Source organism: Ischnura elegans, chromosome 8 (genome assembly GCF_921293095.1).
Source record: "Ischnura elegans chromosome 8, ioIscEleg1.1, whole genome shotgun sequence".
Taxonomy (NCBI): domain Eukaryota; kingdom Metazoa; phylum Arthropoda; class Insecta; order Odonata; family Coenagrionidae; genus Ischnura; species Ischnura elegans.
The window spans coordinates 80,805,846-80,827,191 of NC_060253.1; the positions used below are offsets into that span (position 1 = coordinate 80,805,846).

Here is a 21,346-nt window from a genome sequence, read left to right on the forward strand (position 1 = left end):
GCATCAGCTGCTGATTGAAAGGGTGATACTTTTATGTGGGATCCCATGTTTGGCCTAGGTGATCAAATTCAGACGGCCAGTCAATTTCGACCTGACAGTCAATGGTCTGAGGGGAGTAGGAAATGAAAAATATTTCGACCGACTGAGGTTACACTCTAGGAGCTCAGTTCATGTGCTTTCCTACTCTGCACTCCCATAGAGCAAAGAGTTTGAGGGTTCTAGGTGAACCCTTTGAAGGATACAACGCACCGGGGCCGGGAACCAAGCCCGTGGCTTATACGCCCAGATACCCGAGGAGGGGAAGGAAGGGAAGGAAAAAAAGAAAAGGATAGAGGCGCCGCCGCGATGGGAGCCCGCCGACGCCTCTGGGAAGGGATAGGTTCGGAAGGGACGGGACGAGGGAAAAACACCCCAACGCTATAGAAGCGAAGGGGGCCCTACTATTAGCGAAACAAAGCATAAGCAATTAATGTTCTAGCGATCCTAGTGGATTTTCCATCTTTTCCTATGAGGATGGAAAATCCATCGATCGAATCGCTAGATACTCCCAAAGAGCAAGAACTTTCAGGGTTCAAGGCGAACCCTGATGAGGGTACAACGCACCGGGGCCCGGAACCAAGCCAGGGGCTTATACGCCAGGAATCCCGGGGAGGGGGAGGAGAGAGGAAGGAAAAAAGGATGGAGACGCCGTCGCGATCGGAGCCCGCCGGCGCCTCCAGGGAAAGGAAAGGGTTGGAAGGGAGGGAAAGAGGGATAAAACACTCCAGTGCTATGGAAGCAAAGGAGGCCCAATCTAGCGAAACCATGCCTGCGCAATTTCTCTACCACCAACCCGAAGAGATTTTTCTATGAGAAGAAAAATCCCAATGAGAACTCCCAAAGAGCAGTGAGCATAGGTTATATTCCTCATTCATCAATAATTAAACCTATGCATGAGAAATATTTAACGATAATTATTATAATTTTTTATTGCCAAGGACCCGCAAGGTCCTTAAAGACTTTACAGAAACGAAAATTGTGCTTAGTTCTTTCAGATTTTATCTCAGACATATCGTTAACGAGAGGGCATAGGAAAGAAAAAATGAGGTAAATTCTGCACGATTTATTTGAGAATATTTATGCGAGGTTTCAACTTCCGAGCTAAAAAAAACCGTTTTCGAGGTTTTGGCGAGCATTTTTCAATTTCAACCCACTGTGTGTAGTCTTCTTCTTGAGCTATTTGCGGAAAAAAGGTCGATGGATTTAACCTTTTCGCAGAAAAATTGATGACGGCATGGGCCTCAAGTGGTTCATAGTTTTTTACATTTTTATGAGCACCTCCTTCCCTCGATGAAAGGTTCTCCCTGAATGAGAAAATGGGCCGAAGGCCATATGACGTCACCAACTCATGAAAAGTGTGCGGCAACTTTCGCGTTTTTTTATTTTAAACTTGCAAGAGTATGGCTGAATGGGTATGTACGGATGAAAAAGACAGGGGAAGCCATGCTTCATGAGCGCCTATTCCTTATCAGGGAAGGTTCCCAAGTGTCACCACGAGGTCGTGTTCATAACTTCGCAGTGTGATTAAAAACGAGGTTAAAGACCAGGGATGCCAACTTGCAAAAAATTTTGGGGGGGCCAAACCGGGGATCGTACCCCGGGAAATTTTATAAGTAGTGAGTTTTAAGTATTTTTAACATTTTAGAAGAGTCATATGATCGACATTAGAACCCTGATTACTCGAATCTCAATATCTGGACACTCCGGGGAAAATTGACAAGCCTGACACATCTTTTCCTCACACCCATAACGAATTTTTGAGGGGGCTCGGGCCCTCTCAGGCCCCATGGAGCCGGCGCCACTGTTAAAGACACAAGTTTATTTTCTCATCGGCCTTAGTTTTCGAGATTAGAATTTTTAAATCGATGAATGAGAAATATTTGAAAGTTATGCGAAGCATAAAAAGATAAATTCCGCTCGTAAAAGGGTGAAAATTAAAAGGATCACCTCCAAGTCTTATAGGAGGTCGAAAATTCCACGGAGGATTGCTCATTCGCCTTCACTTGGGGGTCGATCTTGGGTCCTCTGAATTTGCGCCGAGTACTTCATTCAATTTCACCAGGTGAGCGTTCTTATTTTAGAAAATCCTAAGTGGAATAGGAAGTCATAGTGGAAAAACTGGAAGAACAGCTCTGCGGAAGGATGGCGAATCTTAGTATGAGAGAATAATTTTTCCAATGCGTTTCTTTATTTGAAGCACTTGAAATAAAATTCACACACGACAAAAGCAGACTCCTATTTTAAGTGCGGAAACCTTTTAGCCAAATGCGTGAGCACTTTTCAAATTCACTTAAGTTCACTTAAGTTAAATTCACTTTTTAACTTCACTATTGTGAGTTCTACCTTAAAGAATTTGACATAAACTCCATTCAAGGAAAAAAACCTAAGAGATTATGGATGGAACAACTCTAGTATCTCATCAGCCACCTTTTCACGACGTGTCGTCATTTCAAAAGACATTATCCCATTACGTCTCTGAGGAGTCACTAAAGGATAAGAACATAGGTCCTACTCTCAGCTATAACCGTGACGGTCGCTATAAAAAGAGTCTGTGATGGCTAAAGGTACTGTAGAAGGCCTCTAGCAATGACCATTCACCGCAGTCATTACGGGAATCACCAGCAGCCAAGGGATTCGTCCGCCATTAGCAGAGTTCAGTCCGTATGCCGAGCTGCATAAAAATTTTGGCCACCGTCTTAATGGCCTCTCTAGGTCCGGATTTGAAGTTATGCTAATCAAATATCCGGGAAGTAAAGGTAAAAAAAATAAGATGCCAATTGCTACTGCTAATGCTAAGAGTTTTCTGCCGTGGAAGGAGGTACTAAATTGGACAGCACGACTTTTTCACATGGTGAGTTCCTTAAAGCTGATAAACTTTTATACGGCGTGAAAAGTAGCGACACCCTTAAATTGACTTAATATTGAATTTAAGTAGCATAAATAGAAAATATAATTCAGAGATAGATTTATAAATATTTTTTTCTTCTAAATAACTGATTCAGAAAAAAATAAAATGCCTATGATTACTCTCTATGTTTCTTAAATATGTGACAGTGATTTTCACAAAGTGCTATGCCAATTACGTGAAAGCATCACACTTTATCGAAATGGTTTTAAAAACATGTTTTTTTTTCTATCGCGAGCAGGAAAGCACTATTGACTGTCTGACAGAAGTTGGTTAGCCAATACTTGGAATAACAATAAGACGGAAAAAACTACTTTTTTATTAAGAAGAAGTTAATGCAGATCTAACGTTTTATCGCGACCATACACGTAATCAATGCCCGCAATTTAGGAAGTATTAAAATGGAGAATACTATATACTACACTGCTGAGGGTCAAAGTTTAAAGGAAATATAGCGATAAATATCTCCAACTTATTCCCGCAAGAGAATTAAGTCGTTTTTGTCTTCTTAATTTTGTTTACCCAATAGTATCGCTAATTCCTTCAATAAATATTTTCCCGTCTGAACGTATTTATTGAAGAATATTTTGATCACGCACCATTCGCATAAGATTGGCTCAAATTCAACTCAAAGTTCTTAAAGAGGAAGAGATTCAATTCCATAGGAGGAGGTTAGTAGCTTAGGCGGCAACAATGGCGAGTCATATATCGGAAAATCCAAAAACACATGGCTTTAAAAGTATTACCGTCTAGAAGTTACCGATAAAACATGACAGGCTTTACGAAATGAATTTTATAAAAGGATTGAGTCGAAGTACAACTATATTTTAGTAGTACCATGGGTTGAGTTCATACGTAAAAATTCGTATACCCAGAACACCACGGTTTAATCGTAACCTCCTTGGGTTATACAACCACGCAACTTATTTGTGAGTTGAAACAAGGATACCTTTAAGGATAAATACCAGTAATTTTACGATTTGACCACGGAAAAAAATGTAAATTGGAATTTTTGCAAATGATGGCCCGCTTCCAATTAGAACTGGAAGGAAGTCTCTAATAGCATGCAAATGAAGACACATTAAATAGAAAGGAAAATTTTCTGAAAATCTGCGAAACATAATCGGGGTGGCGGTTCAACTTCTGCGCTGGAATAAACATATTGGTATAGATAGGAGCAGTTTAAATTTATCTTGTTGAGTCACGAGAAAAATACATTGTGAAGATAACTTTAACACATGATCATTACGTGGAGGGTTTAGGTTCATATCCCAGGGGAAAAATCGACCTAAAATTAAATGCTTAGGAGAGAGCGTTAAAGGTGAAACTATCCATCTTTCAAATGTGAGATTATTGCTGAGACCGCCGAATTTCGGCTTACCCTATCATAAAAAAAATAGTTTAGCGTTTCTTGAATTATAGATTCAAACAACTAATATTTTGTGCATTAATTTGAAACAATCATGTGACTCTTGGCGGGACCAGGAGTTATTAAAGAATATTCAAGCATACTGTATAGGGATAGTAAAATTTACTGATTGAAAAGCAAGATGTAAAGTACTGTGACGTTCTCACTTCTATTTTTGACGAGCTAGTTTCTGTACGACTATCTCCACCCATTTCCGCTGAATATTTGGAAAAGTTTACAGCGATTGAGAAGCGGGTGAATGAGAAGGAAATCACGGAAAAATAAGAAGCGAGTAAAATTCAAAAGATCCACAGGAGAAAAATAATTTGTCTTGGCCGGGGAAAATGATTTATCTTCAATAGAAATTATGCCAGTGAACCCTTTCTAACCCAGAGCTAATTCTGGGAGAAATAAAATTGCAAGATTTTTCATCGTGAAAATTAGAAAATTTTACACTCAACGATAATTATCCTGACAACTAAATATTTCGCCATTAAAATTGTACTCCGCAAATATTAGGTAGTCTATATATCTCCTAAATAGAGCTGAAAGTTTAAACATTTTTGATATTGCTTAGAAGCAACATTGGGTTATAAAGGGTTAAGGTGCCTTTGCAAGCTAAAGGTACACCTTCAAAGTACTTCGCTGGTTAGTCCGATATTATTTTCTTGAATGATATACGGGTCATTTAGACTTCTTGTTGATCGGAAGATTATCGAGCTACATTCAAAGTCATATTTATCAATTTCCAATTAGTAGTTATTAGACTAGGTTAAAAATATGAAAATTCATATATTAACACATTTCCTCCCAGAAAAATGCCTGCATTTACAACAAATGTTACAAGTAACTTGTTACATAAACATATTTGTATGACTTACACTGTGTAAACGCACGTTTCTGATATCGTAGCTGCAATCTCAAAAATCTATCAATGCGATAAGAAATATTTTAAAATATTTCATCTTTACAGGATATCGGTCCCTTATTCTCGGTAATGAGACATCCTAGTTTAGATAAATGTAAGTAGGTAATAGTAGCGGAAAGAGTAAGAGTTAGTGGAAATACTTTATCGTAGGAGTTGAAGGAATCATAAGATTGCTGTTTTTAGATGGTGATTTATTTTTTTGACCATGAATCCGTAGAAGCACGATGTAGCGTAAAATTTTCAAGGTGTTTGAAACAACTTCAAAGTATTAGAAAATGTTACCTATTAACGAATCCATGGCAGAAAAAAATCACCATGTGGAAAAAGCAACATTTTTATTTCTTCGACTCCAATATCCTAATGTACTCAACTGATGCTTTTGAGCATCATTTTTCCAGAAAACAAAGTACTATCATGAACTAAAATAACCACCACACGTCAATCATAGTAATGCGTAGAAAAATGAAGATACTAGGGTTTAAAAGCAAAAATAATCTCTTAGGCGCCAATAATCAGCTTAAGTCGCGACGAAATAAACCTTAATGCCCACGGCTTTTAAGTCCGATTCCTATTCTGCACACGGCATCCAATTAGAGACACAAATACCCCGTTAATCCCTTTAATCCTCGAGAAGGTAGCCCAACGGAAATTCCACCAGCGAGAAGAGACGAGTCGCCGATCCGTGAGCGTCGGGATAATAAACAAAATACAAACGGTGTGCGACAACGTCGGGGGTCGCGGCAAATTGAAGATTTCTACGGTCACCTCCCTGATTAAGCTCTTATTTCTTTTGCACGCAGAGAAGGGGACAAAGCAACACTATTGAAGGCAACCTAAGCCATTGGATACTCAGCTATACAACCATAACTCATCTTTAACCGATATTATACAACCTATGTTTAAAGTTATAAGATGAAATTTGAGATGGTGAGGAGCCAAGGGACATAAGTGATTTTATTCCCAAACAGAATTTTGTTCAGACATTGATAAAAGAAATATAAAAAAACTTGGTGGCCAATGCATACGATTGAGTCTCTGTTCTGTGCTGACATCAAACAGGAAATCTAATGCACTACCAAATATTTAGGTGATCTAATTTATTTTCTTCACCTAATTTCTGTTCCTAACTTTGTTTACAGAAAAAAATCACTTGTACCCGTTGGCTTCTTACCCCCTCATTTAAAAAATGGCATTCAACCTCAGACGCATGTAATTAAGATATAGGGTGTATTTAGGGCATGCGAACTCCCAATGCCAAGCGATTTTTACTTTGCCATAACCGAGAGATTAATCAATACGTAAAATATTTATTGCTAGGTGCCTTCTTCATTCATATATTTGGATTACGAATTGTTTTTTGGAGTAAGAATGTTCTGGGATGGTTCCATGCCCAACAAAATCCTAAATACACCAGCAGCAAACACTTTTATCACCTCAAATCTACAATGTTACTGAGGGTTTTTCCTTTTAAGTTCACTGTTACGTGCGTATTTTATACCAATTATTTAGCTCAAGATGAGCGCAATCCTGAATTATCATTGTAACTCTCATGTCGAAACACTGAAAATGAGTTCTTAATGAAAATATATCCAAAAAAATTATGATTGAACATTATAATTTTTATGAATTATCACATTGTTTATTATAAAAATTCAATTATAAAATTATCGTAAAAGACCTAACTAAGATCTATAATCTGAGTTGAACCACAAAAAGCCGTGAATGCACCAAATATCCTCGGTGGAGAATACAATTAATGCCTTCTTAGGTGGAAATAGATCTCGAGACCATCAGATCGAGGATTATTCTCCACTCCCACCGAAGCTGATAAAAATGACCAAGTTCCGTACAAATATGTCCTATATTTGTTATTCAACTTTACAACTCCGTAAAAAAAAACAAAATATATCAGAGGAAGACATGTTCACGGAGCAAATACTGTAGTTACCATAGCGACAAGAAAAGAAGAGAAAAGGATTAACCTTTGACTAGACTTCCAGAAACTAACGAAATAATTCTAAAAATCAAAGCCAGATAAATAAAAAAACTCTTGGATATAACGCAATCCTAAAAACTTGGATGAAACTCATGGCAAATAGGCAAAGAAAATGACAAGCACAAGTGAGGGAGATGATAAATTTCAATACCACGAGAAAGTATTGAGGACAATGAGAATGCAAAACAAAATATACAAGAAAGTCCGCAAAGAAGTGAGACGATAACGGTTTACGAGGAGCCACTTTTCAATAATATATTGTAATGGTTCAAGCCCCATTACAATACATTTTACTCGGCGCATTTTCTTCCCTACCTGTTTACCCGCTCGTTCCACGACCTTTCCAAAACCCCACCCCCAAACCATGGCCCGTGGAGGAAGGCGTGGGTTGAGTCAGAGGGGATGAATGTGTTTTCCGTCGATTTTTGTATGGTTGTGTGTGAGTGTGTGTGTGTGGGAGGAGGGGAGCTCGGGTTTTCCCTGAATGAGTGGCGTATTACTCCTCCCTCCCTTCATTGTGCATTACCCCCACCCCTAGTTGAGGTATGATAAAAAGGTGGTGCACGAAAGAGAACGGGAGAATTCCAAAGTGACTGTCGGGCGGAGCCTATGCCCAAAATCAGTGCGACGCACGGCAGGAGGAGACAAAGGGCCCAAGCGTTTCCAGAAAGATTGATCGGGAAGAAGAATCCCCCCCCCCCCCCGTCCGAAGGAGCAAAGGACCAGCTGAAGAGGACGCATTATCTCCGTTCCGGATGCAGCTTCCTCCAACAAGGGAGAAAGGAGTGCAGTAAATGGAAAGAGAGAGTGTTGGATCCAACCTGGTCGAGACTCGGACTACGATAAAGTAAGATTGCAGCTATTCCCCCCCCCCCCCCAAAGCCCCCTTGTGTCTCCTGCCAAGCCAAGTTAAGACAAACAGTCACGGAACGCACCCATTACATTAGTGAAAGTGAAATCAGTCACCAAGTACAATTAATGTTCGCACCCCAAATTTACAAGAGACGGGGTGGACTATCATTTACCTCCCCAGTCAAGAAATCACTGAATTTGTATCATATTTACGTGTTCACCACCGAACTTTTATTTGTTATCATCATTTTCTATATTGATTTTCATCTAGAAACCAAGTTATATTGTTGTTTTTTTTATTGTAATTTATCATCGATGTTTCATAAGTGGCTTTCACCAATTCATATTTCATTAGCGTATAAGAGGGTTCATTTTGTTTGTTTTTGTCATATGCAATCTTATTTGTGTGAATTATATTTTGTTTAATTGAAAGTGTTTGAGAGAGTGTTTTTGTCCTGATTCCTCCACGGGTCACCCCATTGAAAATATCCTTCGTCCTTCCTTTCACCCCGTCTGATTTCCTTCCCGTAAATGCGTGTTGGACGAGTGCATCAGCGCCCGAACGTCAACCATCAGTTTGAATCGGGGACCCCCCACCCGCAATCATCCTCACAGAAGGGGAATATTTTCTTTATTTATTTGAATTACGAGAAGTGAGTGGCATAGTTTTGTCCCGTGGGTCCCATGCGGGAGGGATCTTCGCGGATTTGTATTTTTTATTTTTTTTGTGCGACGTCTCCCCCCGGTTCTATTGTGGTATCCGGGCGAGTCGGGGGTGGGATGCCACAATATACAATACGAATACATTTGAATGCAAAACACGAATGCACTCTTTAGGAAAATATTTGAAAAGATCAATTTTCTTCCTCGAATTTTCAAACGTGAATTTATCGAAGTGAAGTTTTTAGAAGAACTAACCGATTTTTATTATTTTTATGCATCGTGCTGAACTTCACTTCGTGGAAAGTTTTTACAATTTCGCACTGGTGTTTATACAATTCCACATCATCTTCACTTGCAAACCACCAGTTTCACTGCAAAGCGGAATATTCTGGTACAATATCATGTAATAAAGCTATTCGATGAAGAGGGATTTATGCAAATACATGCGTTGAAAAATGGGCAAAATTCAGCAAATAAATAAATTATTAAAATTCAGCAAATAAATTATTAAAAATTATTTGAAATAACTGAAGAAGGAAATGAGGACCGTAACTAAGAGAAAAAAGAATAGGAACTCTCGTAAGCTAACGTATTACTTAATTAAAGAAATGCTCAATCCAATTCTCAAGTAAATGGAGAGTCTATCAGCCTAGTTTGCTTGAAGAATAGGATCATCTTTTCGATTTCTGTGGCGTGCACAGAGTACACTCATGTGCAAATGTGACTATCGTCGACGCTAAAAGGGAGATTATGACGTCAAACGGACCTAGTCCTTTGCTAATCGACCCATTTTTACGCTAATGGGAGCCCGACTGATATCTGAGAGCAATGAACTCCCTAAGTAGCTCGTTTCATCTCACATGCTCAGAGGAGCGCTCATGGAGCGTCAGCAGCGACGCGCTGAAATAAAACATGTACACATATGGTAAGATAAGGAACGTGGTCACATGCTCACTCTGGAGTTCTGTTCTTTCACTCCGTCGTTCTGTCAGAAAGGCGAAACAATTAGACGACCCATCAATGAACGAACATATGTAAAGCCAGTGGCACCGACTCCATGGAGCCTGAGGGGGCCCGAGCTCCCTCAAAAATTCGTTATGGGCGTGAGGAAAAAATGTTTCAGGCTTGTCGATTTTCCCCGGAGTGTCCAGATATCGAGATTCGAGAGTCTAATGTTGATCACATGGCTCTTCTAAAATGCTTAACAAACTTTAAACTTACAACTTATAAAATTTTTCCGGGCAAGATCCCCGGTTAGGCCCCCCCAATATTTTTTGTAAGTCGGCATCCCTGTGTAAAGCCAATATTGAATAATTGAATTCGCCATTTTATCGCTAACCATTACGTTATCTATTAGTCGCACTATTTCCTCAGAAATAATTAAGCACTAACTCAGCGATGCACTCTATCTTGGAGGTTGAAAATGAATGGTCAAATTAATAAATTATTCTCAATTTCTGAAGAAGTAAAAAATGTATTTCAACTACACGTTTTCGGATTTCAATCCCATCTTTGGCAATTGATCACCGAAGTAGTCACGCCTCGTGAACTACTTGAGTGAAGAAACAGAGAAAAATGGGTTCAAATAAAAGGTGTAAGCAGGTAATAACTGAGCAAATATTTTATCCCTTGGTTCTTACATAAACGAGAAAATTATTATAAAGTTGACCGTAATGCACGCTCAATTCAATAAATTAAGTAAATAAAATTTTGAATGAATAATTATACCAAGGCAAGAGAGTATAAATTTCCGCTATACATCAAACGCACTTGATTTATTCTATAATCGCTAAATCAATTCATAATAAAGCTAGATAATAAAAATACTAATTTCACAATAAAAAGTTTTAAAATGACCAAACTTTCATAGACCTAAAACATAAAGACGGCTGAGTAATCTCGACCATATGCATCTTCCAGTTCACTGTTTTCACTTTCCATGTTTTCCAAATATTTTCATGTTTCAAAATTCATTCTCAAAAAACATTTTGACGGATACATTGCGAGACGGCATCACAATATTGTTGGCTTAGAAAATGCATATCTGTTACAGTGAAACGTGATTTTGATCGGAATATTTTGGATAGCAATTATAAACATAAGTAAAAAAGTGAAGAATTTTTTTTTAGAGTGGGGAAATGACTTTCCAAACAATTAATCCACAGACAAAACAGAATGTGTTGAGCTACGCCATCACGAGGCGGAGATTAAATTATCCTCTAGCTAATTTGTAGACGCTGCGCAGAATGATGAGACTCGACACCATGAGGAATGACCGAGTCGTAACGCGTAACATTGGCATTTTCAGAGGAATTCTGCGCGTTACGGAAGACGCAAAAACAATAACCTCACTATTTATGGCGGTACTAACTGGTAAACCTCGTGGGGAACGACCAACTACGGCAAAGGGCAAGGTTGATGAGTTACCGGACATCGTTTTCGACCGCGTATAGACTAAGTCCAGGAAGAAAGAGCGAAAATTAACACGACGCGAATGAAAAACTCCGGAGCAAGCGACATTAAATCGTGGCACGCGGACAATATTTATTAGCTTAGGGATACAGTTGAAAAAATTTCCTGTCGGTCATATTTTTTACCCATCTGACATCTTCCCAAAGGCATTATTTACGTTGAGTTTCCACGGACTCGCGCAACAAAAAAGGTCCGAAAAACTGAAGCGAATATCCGAAACCTTTCTCGTTGTCCGCATTTCATTTACTTAGGTCTTTTTCCTATTATTTCTCACCTTTCATGCACACACGTCCGTCAAAATCCATTTGCGGCTGGTGAAACAAAACTTAGATCAACACCGGTAGCATATATCGGGAATTGGGCTATTTAAATACTCTTTCACTTCATGGCATGCAGGACGTAACTAAAATGAACACACATCACATCTGGTTAAAGAATATAAATGTATGCCCGTGAATTCTTAATTTACGATTGAAGTTCGGCGCATTTATCAGTCATCCGCAAGAATAAAAGCTACCTTTCATTGATTTTAAATGATATGGAGTGATTTCCCCAGGCATAAGTTAGTAATAGCATTTTATTCGGAAATATTACTTCTTTGGGCATTTTCAAATAACCTCCAATTTAACGACATGTGTGTTCATCCAATCCAACTCATGGTAGCACTTTTGGGAGTAGCGGTTTCCTTACTTCTAACTAATGCAACACGTAAAATTTACATTTATAGTATCAGGATAAGAGAATTAAATTCACTGGCACCTAAATGATTAAAATCACACACGAAACGACTAATGTAAGGTAAACTATCACAAAATTTAAAAGATTAATTATAAACTTTTAATTATAAGCTATGAAGTTAAGGTGGACTGATTTCTGTTTATAAAATAGCAATGCATTTCTGGACCCCGGGTCGCTTTTTATGAAATTAGTTTCGAGTAATACTATTTGTGTCTGTTTCAACGTGAGTAAGATATATTAACTCGAAATACACGCCACAAATATCAATGCTCTTTCCTGCACGACCATATTCTCAACATTTCTTCATCAGGCCCGGGTAAGGGTATTCTCACTTCATTCTACCCGAAATAGTTCACTCATTTATTCATTGATATGGCTAAATTGTTTGCTAAGATTAGCGAGGGCAGAGCTAGACTAGACCCGAATAAGGACGTATGATTTTTACTCTATCATTGTAGGGGGTCTAATATTTTCTTATAGCCACCACGCTCGAGTAATGATTTTATTGGAAATAATAAAAAGTTCAAAACTTTCTCGAAGTGGAAAATTTTCATGATGTCTATAGATAAATAAACGATAAGTCACTTCCCCGAAGATTGCTCTTCAACCTCAAACTCCGCTCTCCACACATATTATACTTTATCGTTACTTGAGAATGGCGTGACTGCCGAAACCGGTCGTTTTAAAAAAAACCTTGTAGAAGTGACAAATGTTATTATTTTACTGATATTTTGGTACTTATCGGCTATCGCCGAGCATTTCGAAAGGGTACTTTAGATGAGAAATTTGAAAAAATACTAAGTATAATCATTTGGTGTCCTTAGGAATTCATTATTTGCTATTAAAAACAAATAAGGCTTTTAGCCTAATTCGATGGCGAAGAATGAACCTATTTGACTTGCCAATAAACAAAGAAGGGGCAATCAAATCGCTGCAGGAGAAAGGACTACCACCAGAGAAATGTATCTGTAAGAATGGTCACGAGATGAAGATGTACACCGGACGTCGAGTCGAGTTCAAATACTCTTAAAAGAGATTGCCATCCTAAGTCTGTGAACACGCGCATTGGAAATGTTTTCGAGAACATCCGTCGGCCTTTTGTGACCATCGTTCGCTTCCTCTATTGCTGGACCCTGGAGTACTCTTCGATCAAGTTCGACAATAGGCAAATGGGTATAAGTGATTAGACATCGGTCGACTGGATTCGTTGTTGGACATGATTGTCAAAATGTAGCCACAAGTTAAGAATCTTTGAGTTTGAATTTGATACTTGATGAAGTAATTCGCTTAATTTTTTAATTGTTTTGATGGTTTAAAAAATATTCGACGATAACTAATAAGTACCAATATTTTTTCTCGAGGTGTCCAAAGGCTTCGAGATTAGACTCGCCGGGACTCAACAGACACTAGGCATGACCTCTACCCACTATTCTACCGCAATCCATATTCACTTCTATATTTAGTTATTTATTATTATAGATTGCTACAAGTACGCTACTGGCGGCAGTACGACATAAAAAATAAATGAAGGAAAAGTCTTAAAAAAGAAGACCAAAGTAATGGAACAGAAAATACACCTATAGTAAAAAAATACATCAATTCGAATACCATGCAACTAAAAACTGAATATTTAACAAAAAAAACAATTTCCAACTCTTTCTAACATACTTGTCATATATAATGACATCAATCAAGAATCGATGAACACTTACTTTCCAAATATTTTAGTATTCGCGGGGAAGATCTTAAAAATATCTTCAGGTTACACTCCTTTATTCCTCTTTGCAGGACGAATTTATTCAAAATGTCCGTGTAAATCTTCCACTAGCGAATATTAAGCGATAAATAATACCTTACTCGACAATACAGAAGTTATATTAAAAACATTTATCTCTTCGAATTTAAGATGAAATATAGAGACGGCCGATTGTCAAGAAGGGGAAATGAAATTTTTCGCGTATGGTCTGCAGAGAAGGATTTGCAGCACCACGCAAACACGTGACGCAGGGGTTGACAGAAAAAAACTGATGACAGTGACGTATTGCGTACGTGATCATTTAAGGGTTGAATCCGAGTTGAGATGGTTTCGTCTGCGTGGGAGATGGGCGTTGAGGGCTTAATGTGGGACGCTTAGGAATGGGGTCACCGCCGTAGACTGTGCAGAGGTCCCTCTTAAGGCGACGATGGATAGATAAATGGGTAAATACCTTCCTGACTAGCGTCATCCTCCTCCTAGTCCTCCGACTGGTGTGAACAGCATGGATTAGGAACGAGTTGAAGACGAAGAGCAGGACGAGTGGTAGGAAGACGAAGGAGACACAAGTGAACCAATAAAAGATGGTCCTGGAACGAAGAAAAGACAGTGTCATAATTATTTGTGCCTATTAATATTATTATTACATATTGCTGCAAGTAGGCTATTGCCTGGTGGCAAATTTAGATTTACACACATGAATAACACATCTACCTATCTAATAACAAAGTAAGATGCAGGAAAGACACCTATAGTAAAAAATAATACATTAATTCTAATATTACACAACTAACATTGAACATTGACCCAAATTACCGAATTCCAAACACTCCATTAAAAAATTAATTCTAATATCATACACTAGCAAATGAACATTGACCCGATCAACCCACTATGGAAATAACTAGTATTGAAACAGCACAGCAACTATTTTGCGAGAACAGCTTGTAAAGTATTGAGCCACAAGGCAAGGTATTATATATAAAAGTAGCTGCGGCAGGCGAGATGTAGGGGAATGATATCCTGATTTAATGAAAATGAGAGATGGCAATCTTACACAAATTTATTTAGTAAAGTTTTGGAAAATTGACATCTGCCTTTTTCATTAAGTCAAGGTATTTTGTATTTTTTTTCAACACTCGCGGAAGAAATTGCCGAAAAAATTTTGTGAGATCAGATTTTCAAGAATAAGCGACTAGGTAAGGTATTTTTTAACGTTTCTCCGACAGTTGTGGAAGAAGTAGTGCTGTAACAGCCTTGTGCTTACTTTGCAAGAACAGCTCATTAATTATCAGGCCACAAGGCAAGGTTTCCCGTAATTAGTTATAGCTCTAAAAGAACTAGTATTGAAACAGCCTTGTAACTATGTTGTAAGCATGAATTCTGAAGTACCAGGTGACAAGACAAGGTAGTTTCTGAGTTTGACATCACTCGTATAAATACAGTTTTAAAACAAACAAAAAAACTTTATTTTAAGGTACAGTAGTAAAAAATAAATCTAAAAAAAAATTCACTTAGATTTCCGCAACTAAAATATTTACACGTTCGTTTCCTGGGAAGAATTGGTGTAACCGGGTGACCAGGATAAATTTTAATTATCATAATGACATTCTGCATGGAAGATTCTGAAGCAATATAGTCCACGTCGTAAATATGTGTTGTCAAATTGGTGTGGCCCAGTCCATTTATCAATGGTTAAAATGGTCTCGTCTCCTCTGTCTAATTCTCTTTCCAACACCTCACCATTTTTCACTTCTACCCTTAATTCCTCTTTCATGCTATACCCCTCATCCATTCCGACCTAATATCACAAATATATGACCTAGTAGACGTACAAAAAGTTCTGACCAGAGAGGACGGGAGGGAACGGAAAATGAATCATTCCTTTTTCACGCGTTCATCTGTGCTCTGATGGTCCACCACGGGAAGGACTCCACAGCACGTGACGGTAGCTGCGAGATATTGCCAACATATTAAATCTATACGATCAGAATGCCCTGGTGGCGTCCATAAGTCACGAAGCACGTGCAGGGAGGTGGAACGGAACGAGTGAAAAATTACCTAAGGGACCGAATAGATGTTCCCATCTCATGGGAAGGTGTGACCCTAGCTAGAAAAAATATATAAAAGACATACCGTGAGGCGAGGATGGATTAAGGAGCTGGGCGTGACACCCTACGATAATTATAAAAAATTAACACTCTAATTGCCACTCACCTCAGTGGTGTTGGTGAGAAATGCCAAAGGTATATAAATTAAATATATCATCTTCGATAAAAAAATTTCTGTTGCGTCTTTTTTTGGTGCATCAACAAGTTTTTTTAATTTTTACTCTCATTAATTTTTTTATCTATTTTATTTTTTGTTTTCCCATTGACCAAAAGGAAAACATATTTAAATGCAAAGATTAACAATCCCAATGATTATTTTAAAAAAACGTATTGAATGACAAGAAAATATTTACAAAAGAAATATCAAAAATCAAAATAATAAGGTATTAATACTCTCTTATTTTCAACTATGACAACAATCTTGCAAATATAATATTAAATTACAACAGCAATGCATAATTTTCATGTCATCAGAATGCATTAATCTTAATTATGATACTTATCTGGGATGTAAATAAATTTTTATCCCAAGATAAACTCTTCACATACAGTGTTGCATTCCCTATATATTCTTATGAGTGGCGCGTTAGAACAATATTTTGATTTTACAAATGGAATGAAGAAGGTTTACTGGTACCTTTGGTTAAATTGTGGAGCATAAAAATTTAATTTGTGGAGGATAGCTGTGTCCTTTCCATAATTTATTGTTTCATATAAAAACCTATACCCTTCTTCTCGCAGAAAGTGACAAAAATACACAACAATTTAGCAAATTTTGATACTAAATATATTTTTTGTACATTGGACATACTTTATATTTCCTGTAGAAAAGAACTCTAAGAAATTGCTTTTGTATCCGTTCCAGCAAATCAATGTATGTCAATTAACTACATTAATTTCCAACTGTAACTATTCCCGAACATATTTTCAACACTTCCATCGTCTGAATCTGTTGCAGAAATTTTCGCAGCTACAATAGTTACACAATCGATTTCGCCGAAAAGCTGACAAAACCAGCTGACCAAGATTAATTTTTATTATTTTAATGACACACTGCATGGAAGAGTACCGGATAGAACCCTGAATTTCTATTAAAAAGTTTATTTATTGCATAATTATTAATTAGAAAAACTAACTACCTCAAAACCGATATTTCGGGTCGCAGAATTTTCGGCTAGCAATAGCTGATACATCGGCCCGCGGCACTAAAAGGGTCAAGAAGAAAAAGTAAATGCAATCTAAGAGATGATGAAGCCACGATATATCTTAATAAATAATTTAGGACAATAATGGATATAAAATGAGTTACTGCATGAATATCTCAAAATTTAGCGACTCATTGGAAGATCAGAAAAGGTTTCTAAACTTATGTACTCAAAATGGCATGTGGAGTTATCGCAGCAGACTTTTATTCTTTGGCGCTACATAGTTAAAAAATCCTTTACTATCTAATAAGGTCCAAATAAATTACTGCCCGGGGAGCTATGATAAATATTTATAATAGGATATAGACTTTATCAATAATTCCGCCAAGAGAGTTAAGTGAGTATTTGAGCAGATGTATTAAGTAGAAAGGTCTATATTCCTTCCAAATTGAATAAAATAAGGACACTCCATGATATTTAAAGGGTCAAGTTTGCTTCAAAAGATTCTGTTCGTAGAATTCCATTGAAGGGTAGATAACATTTGCTGAATATCGGGGCAAGGAGCTACAGGGATGGAAAAAATATGGTGCCTATGAAAGCATGGTCATTTTTTTCATATACTATCAACTCAATCCTATACGATTTTCATGTACTATCAACAATCAACTACATTTTGTTTTATAAAGTAGGCGAGGAATTTGGAATTGATTTTCATGCAAGCAAATCACCGTCGTGTTCGTCTAAAATTGTGTGGTCTCCTTGCATTCTCTCAGGAACATTAATGGAGGCAAAAATCGAAAGGAAAGAAGTCAATTAAAATATGTATAATAAGACAACAACCCGCTGTAACAGTACATGATTACCGATGTTGGCCAATGCTCCTTACGTTAAAGACCCACAGCAATTAATTATTTGAAAATAAGTTACTGAGACCCAATTATATAACCTTAGTTCACTTAAAGCTGGCAACAAGCGCGAGATTAATTTGAGAAAAAAATGATAAACGTTCATTGAGATCATAGTTTCAAATTAAGTTCATAGGATGATGAAAAATCGATTATCTTGCCTGCAAAATCTAGCATATGCCATAATCTAAATTTAAGACATAAAATTCCGTAAAGATGCTCAAAAATGGCATTGTATAAATTTTACCAATATAATAGAAATATTATCCATTGGTAGAGCTCAATCAACTTATGGTTGGATGAGTAAAAATATAAAGTAGTCGGGTAGCTGAAATTAAATACTCGTTACAAATGTAACTGTTTGTAACTGTAATGTAACTGTAATGTTTCAATCAAAGTCAAATTAGTGGAAGGACAGCGTCCCCCGGGACAGGGTCCCCAATATTTATATCACCTCCAGGCAGGTACAGCTGCCTTTTCCTCAGTGTATTCTTATATTCTCATGAAGTCCATACGAAGAATTAAGTAGTTCTGCCTTGAGTCAGTGATCCTTTTCCGTCAGCGCAAATTAAAATCGTTGAACAATCGCCGCTAAACACAAAATTTTGTTTTATGCGTAAAAGTAGCTGCACTGCTAATTAATTCCAATAATAGGCAGAGAAATAAAGCATAAGTAAATTTAAACTCAATACGAGAATAATGAATACATTTGTAAATCATTCTGATAGAAGCCACTTGAAGCATTTAGACTAATGTGCATTGGCGTGGTGATAAACATGAAATACGTAGATATGTCGAATTAAGCAACCCTTCGCCACTTACGAAGTTTACATCGACAGAGAAGTTTCCCTTGCGATATTTATATCCGCTATTAGGTATTCATTTTCATATTTCATTGCAAAAATTTATAAAATGGTATGCATTTCCCGAGTAAAATGAAAAGAGCGAAAAACGCGATTACTAGAATAATGAGTTAAAACTAGGTCGAGAATTCATGGTGTCTAGCATGGGTTCTTGAAAAGTTGAACCAATCGATGGAATGCAAAAAACAACAGATTGAATATCCTGGGCATTCTGTGCCTCTGCAGTAAAATATTAGACACGTGACCTCAACCCATGGACAATTTAATAGGAGTGAGAAATTGTCATGGCGCAGTTGTGACCCTAATCCTGCAACGGATTGCATCGAGTGAGAATTTTTGATGAGAATTTTTAATTAAAAGGTGCAATCAAGCTGCCTAAATTTTTTTCTTCCATCAACCCATCGCCATTAAAAGTTTTTACCATTCCCTAATCCATCTCTTTGTTTGAGAAGTTGAATCTCACATTCGCGTCGTAAGTGAATGCGATAACCGTGCTTTTTCCCTCCATCTTCCTCGAAATCTGAAAAAAAACATTCTACAAGGCTGTTAAAACTTGCTCATCGCCCGAGAACATTCGCGAACATTAATCACGGCAGTAATAAATTCCTCGAAAAAAAGAAGGTGCTTCTTTGAATGAAAAGTCACCGAGCCGGATGTAAAATGATCCTCACTCATCCTTTTGTAAAAAAATTGAATGAAACAAATGCGCGAGTCGGTAAATTCATCTCGCTGAAAAACCTCCAAGCAGTTCTTCGAGGAAAAAGCTACTTGCATTTCCGCAAAAATTAGCGCAGACGTATTTATGAAATATTCATCTCCTCTATATCCCATTCAAATCTACACTTTAGTTTCACTTACGCCATATTAACAGAAAGTGGTTTCATCTTGGAATTTTTCGAGAGCTAGCGAGACCTCTATCGTGCTATCACCTTAAAGGGAGCCTCTACGCTCACAACAGATGAATAGTTTCTCTCTAAAGTAATCAGAGGGAACTCAATGCAAAAATAATTAATATATTAGTAAATCATTTAGTTTGAAATCACTTGAAGCATATAAGTTAATTTGCCATGGCGTGGTGGCAAACATGGAATAGAGATATCGACTCGCGAGCAAAATATAAGCAATTTAAACCGCAAGGGAAAAACAAAATATTTGCAAAAGAAGAATTAAAGAGGCATAGTTTATTCCTTAACTGGAAAACGAGGCATGGAAAGGTTGATTAGTGATTGATGAGAAAAAAAGTGAACAATGAAGGAGATACAACCTCGAAGGAAGCGTTTAACAATGTTAGCCTTGGTATTGACTGATAGAAAAAATGCAATTAAAATGGTCGCTTAATTTATAGTGTATGAGTAAATATAAATGTGATTTTATACTAGTTCATGGATAAAATAATTTAAAGACTGATAGGTAAGATAGAATCAAACGGTTAGGCAAGGTACGATATTAGGAAGCCATGTGATTTACAGTTTCGGTGAATATTAGTTACGACGTTCAAAGAGATAACACTAGTTTCAGCTGCAATTAAATGAAAGGGAAAGATTGAGTCAGTGACTAGAAGGGAAAAATGCTGTAGGCCGACAGACTAACTACACCGACATTTTAAAATTAGTATGGCTACGCAGGTCGTAAGCACATGTAAATGCACTAGATATTTCTGAAAGCTAGTAAATTAAAAGCAAGAGTAACACAAGAAAGAGAAATTATTTCACTAAATTAGACTAGTAAATTTTTCTTAGTTAATTTTAACATATTGTAATTTAAAATATTTGAAATCATAATAGAATACGAAAAATAAAACAGAAAAATATTAGAACGAAAAAAATTTAGGCAATCAAAAGGTGTATTTTGGGCGGACCGCTAACATTTTTTTCGTGATCTACAGAAGGCCGAAACCGGGTCTCTATATACGTGGTTTAGTAATTTAATGATTTTCGCGATGCGGTAACGGACGCATAATAACTAACTTGGGTTTTTAATTAATGAATGTGACGAAAACAGCGGAGTAGTTTATGCTTTCAAGATAAATTTATTTTCGTATTTATCTGGAAAGAAGGAAATTATGTCCTTACCATTTATTATGTACGGTTGTACTTTATGGTTTTGAAATCATACTGAATTCTATCTCCAGCGGTGAGTAAAAATATTGAATGAAATGAGATATTATTAGACAGAGTATTTGAGCTCTGAAAAATGACGAAAGAAATGAAGAAAAGAACGAAAATAGATGCAAATTTATGTAAGAGATGTAACGTTTCAATTCGCCCAACAATTTCTCATTCAAAGGGCATCTGAACAATTTCGTTGAAGATATTAGAATATATTTCCCTATAGTAGCCAAAAGATCTCATACGTGGGCTATGCATGCATGTCACAGCAAGGAAAATGTTTCTGTTCCATCCGAGCTCATTGTACGTTTTCCTTCGCTACAGCAAAATCATATTCTTTCATCTTTTTTATCGCAACGTTTTCAGCAACGCTCTGGAGCTGAAGTTACAGATAAGAGACCCAGAGAAAAATAGTTACGGCAGGAGGGAAGTTATTCAAAGAAATATGACTGTTATTGAT

At 37.2% G+C, this 21,346-nt stretch overlaps 1 protein-coding gene across 4 annotated transcripts in view; it reads right to left on the bottom strand.

Annotated features, from left to right (window-relative positions):
- Nucleotides 1–21,346, bottom strand: part of LOC124163368 (FMRFamide receptor) — a 682,967-nt gene that overhangs the window by 12,163 nt on the left and 649,458 nt on the right. For all 4 annotated transcript variants that reach the window (XM_046540240.1, XM_046540239.1, XM_046540241.1 and 1 more), the window contains exon 11: nt 14,209–14,344. In XM_046540240.1, coding sequence (XP_046396196.1) covers nt 14,209–14,344 — 136 coding nt within the window. The remainder of the gene's footprint in view (nt 1–14,208; nt 14,345–21,346) is intronic.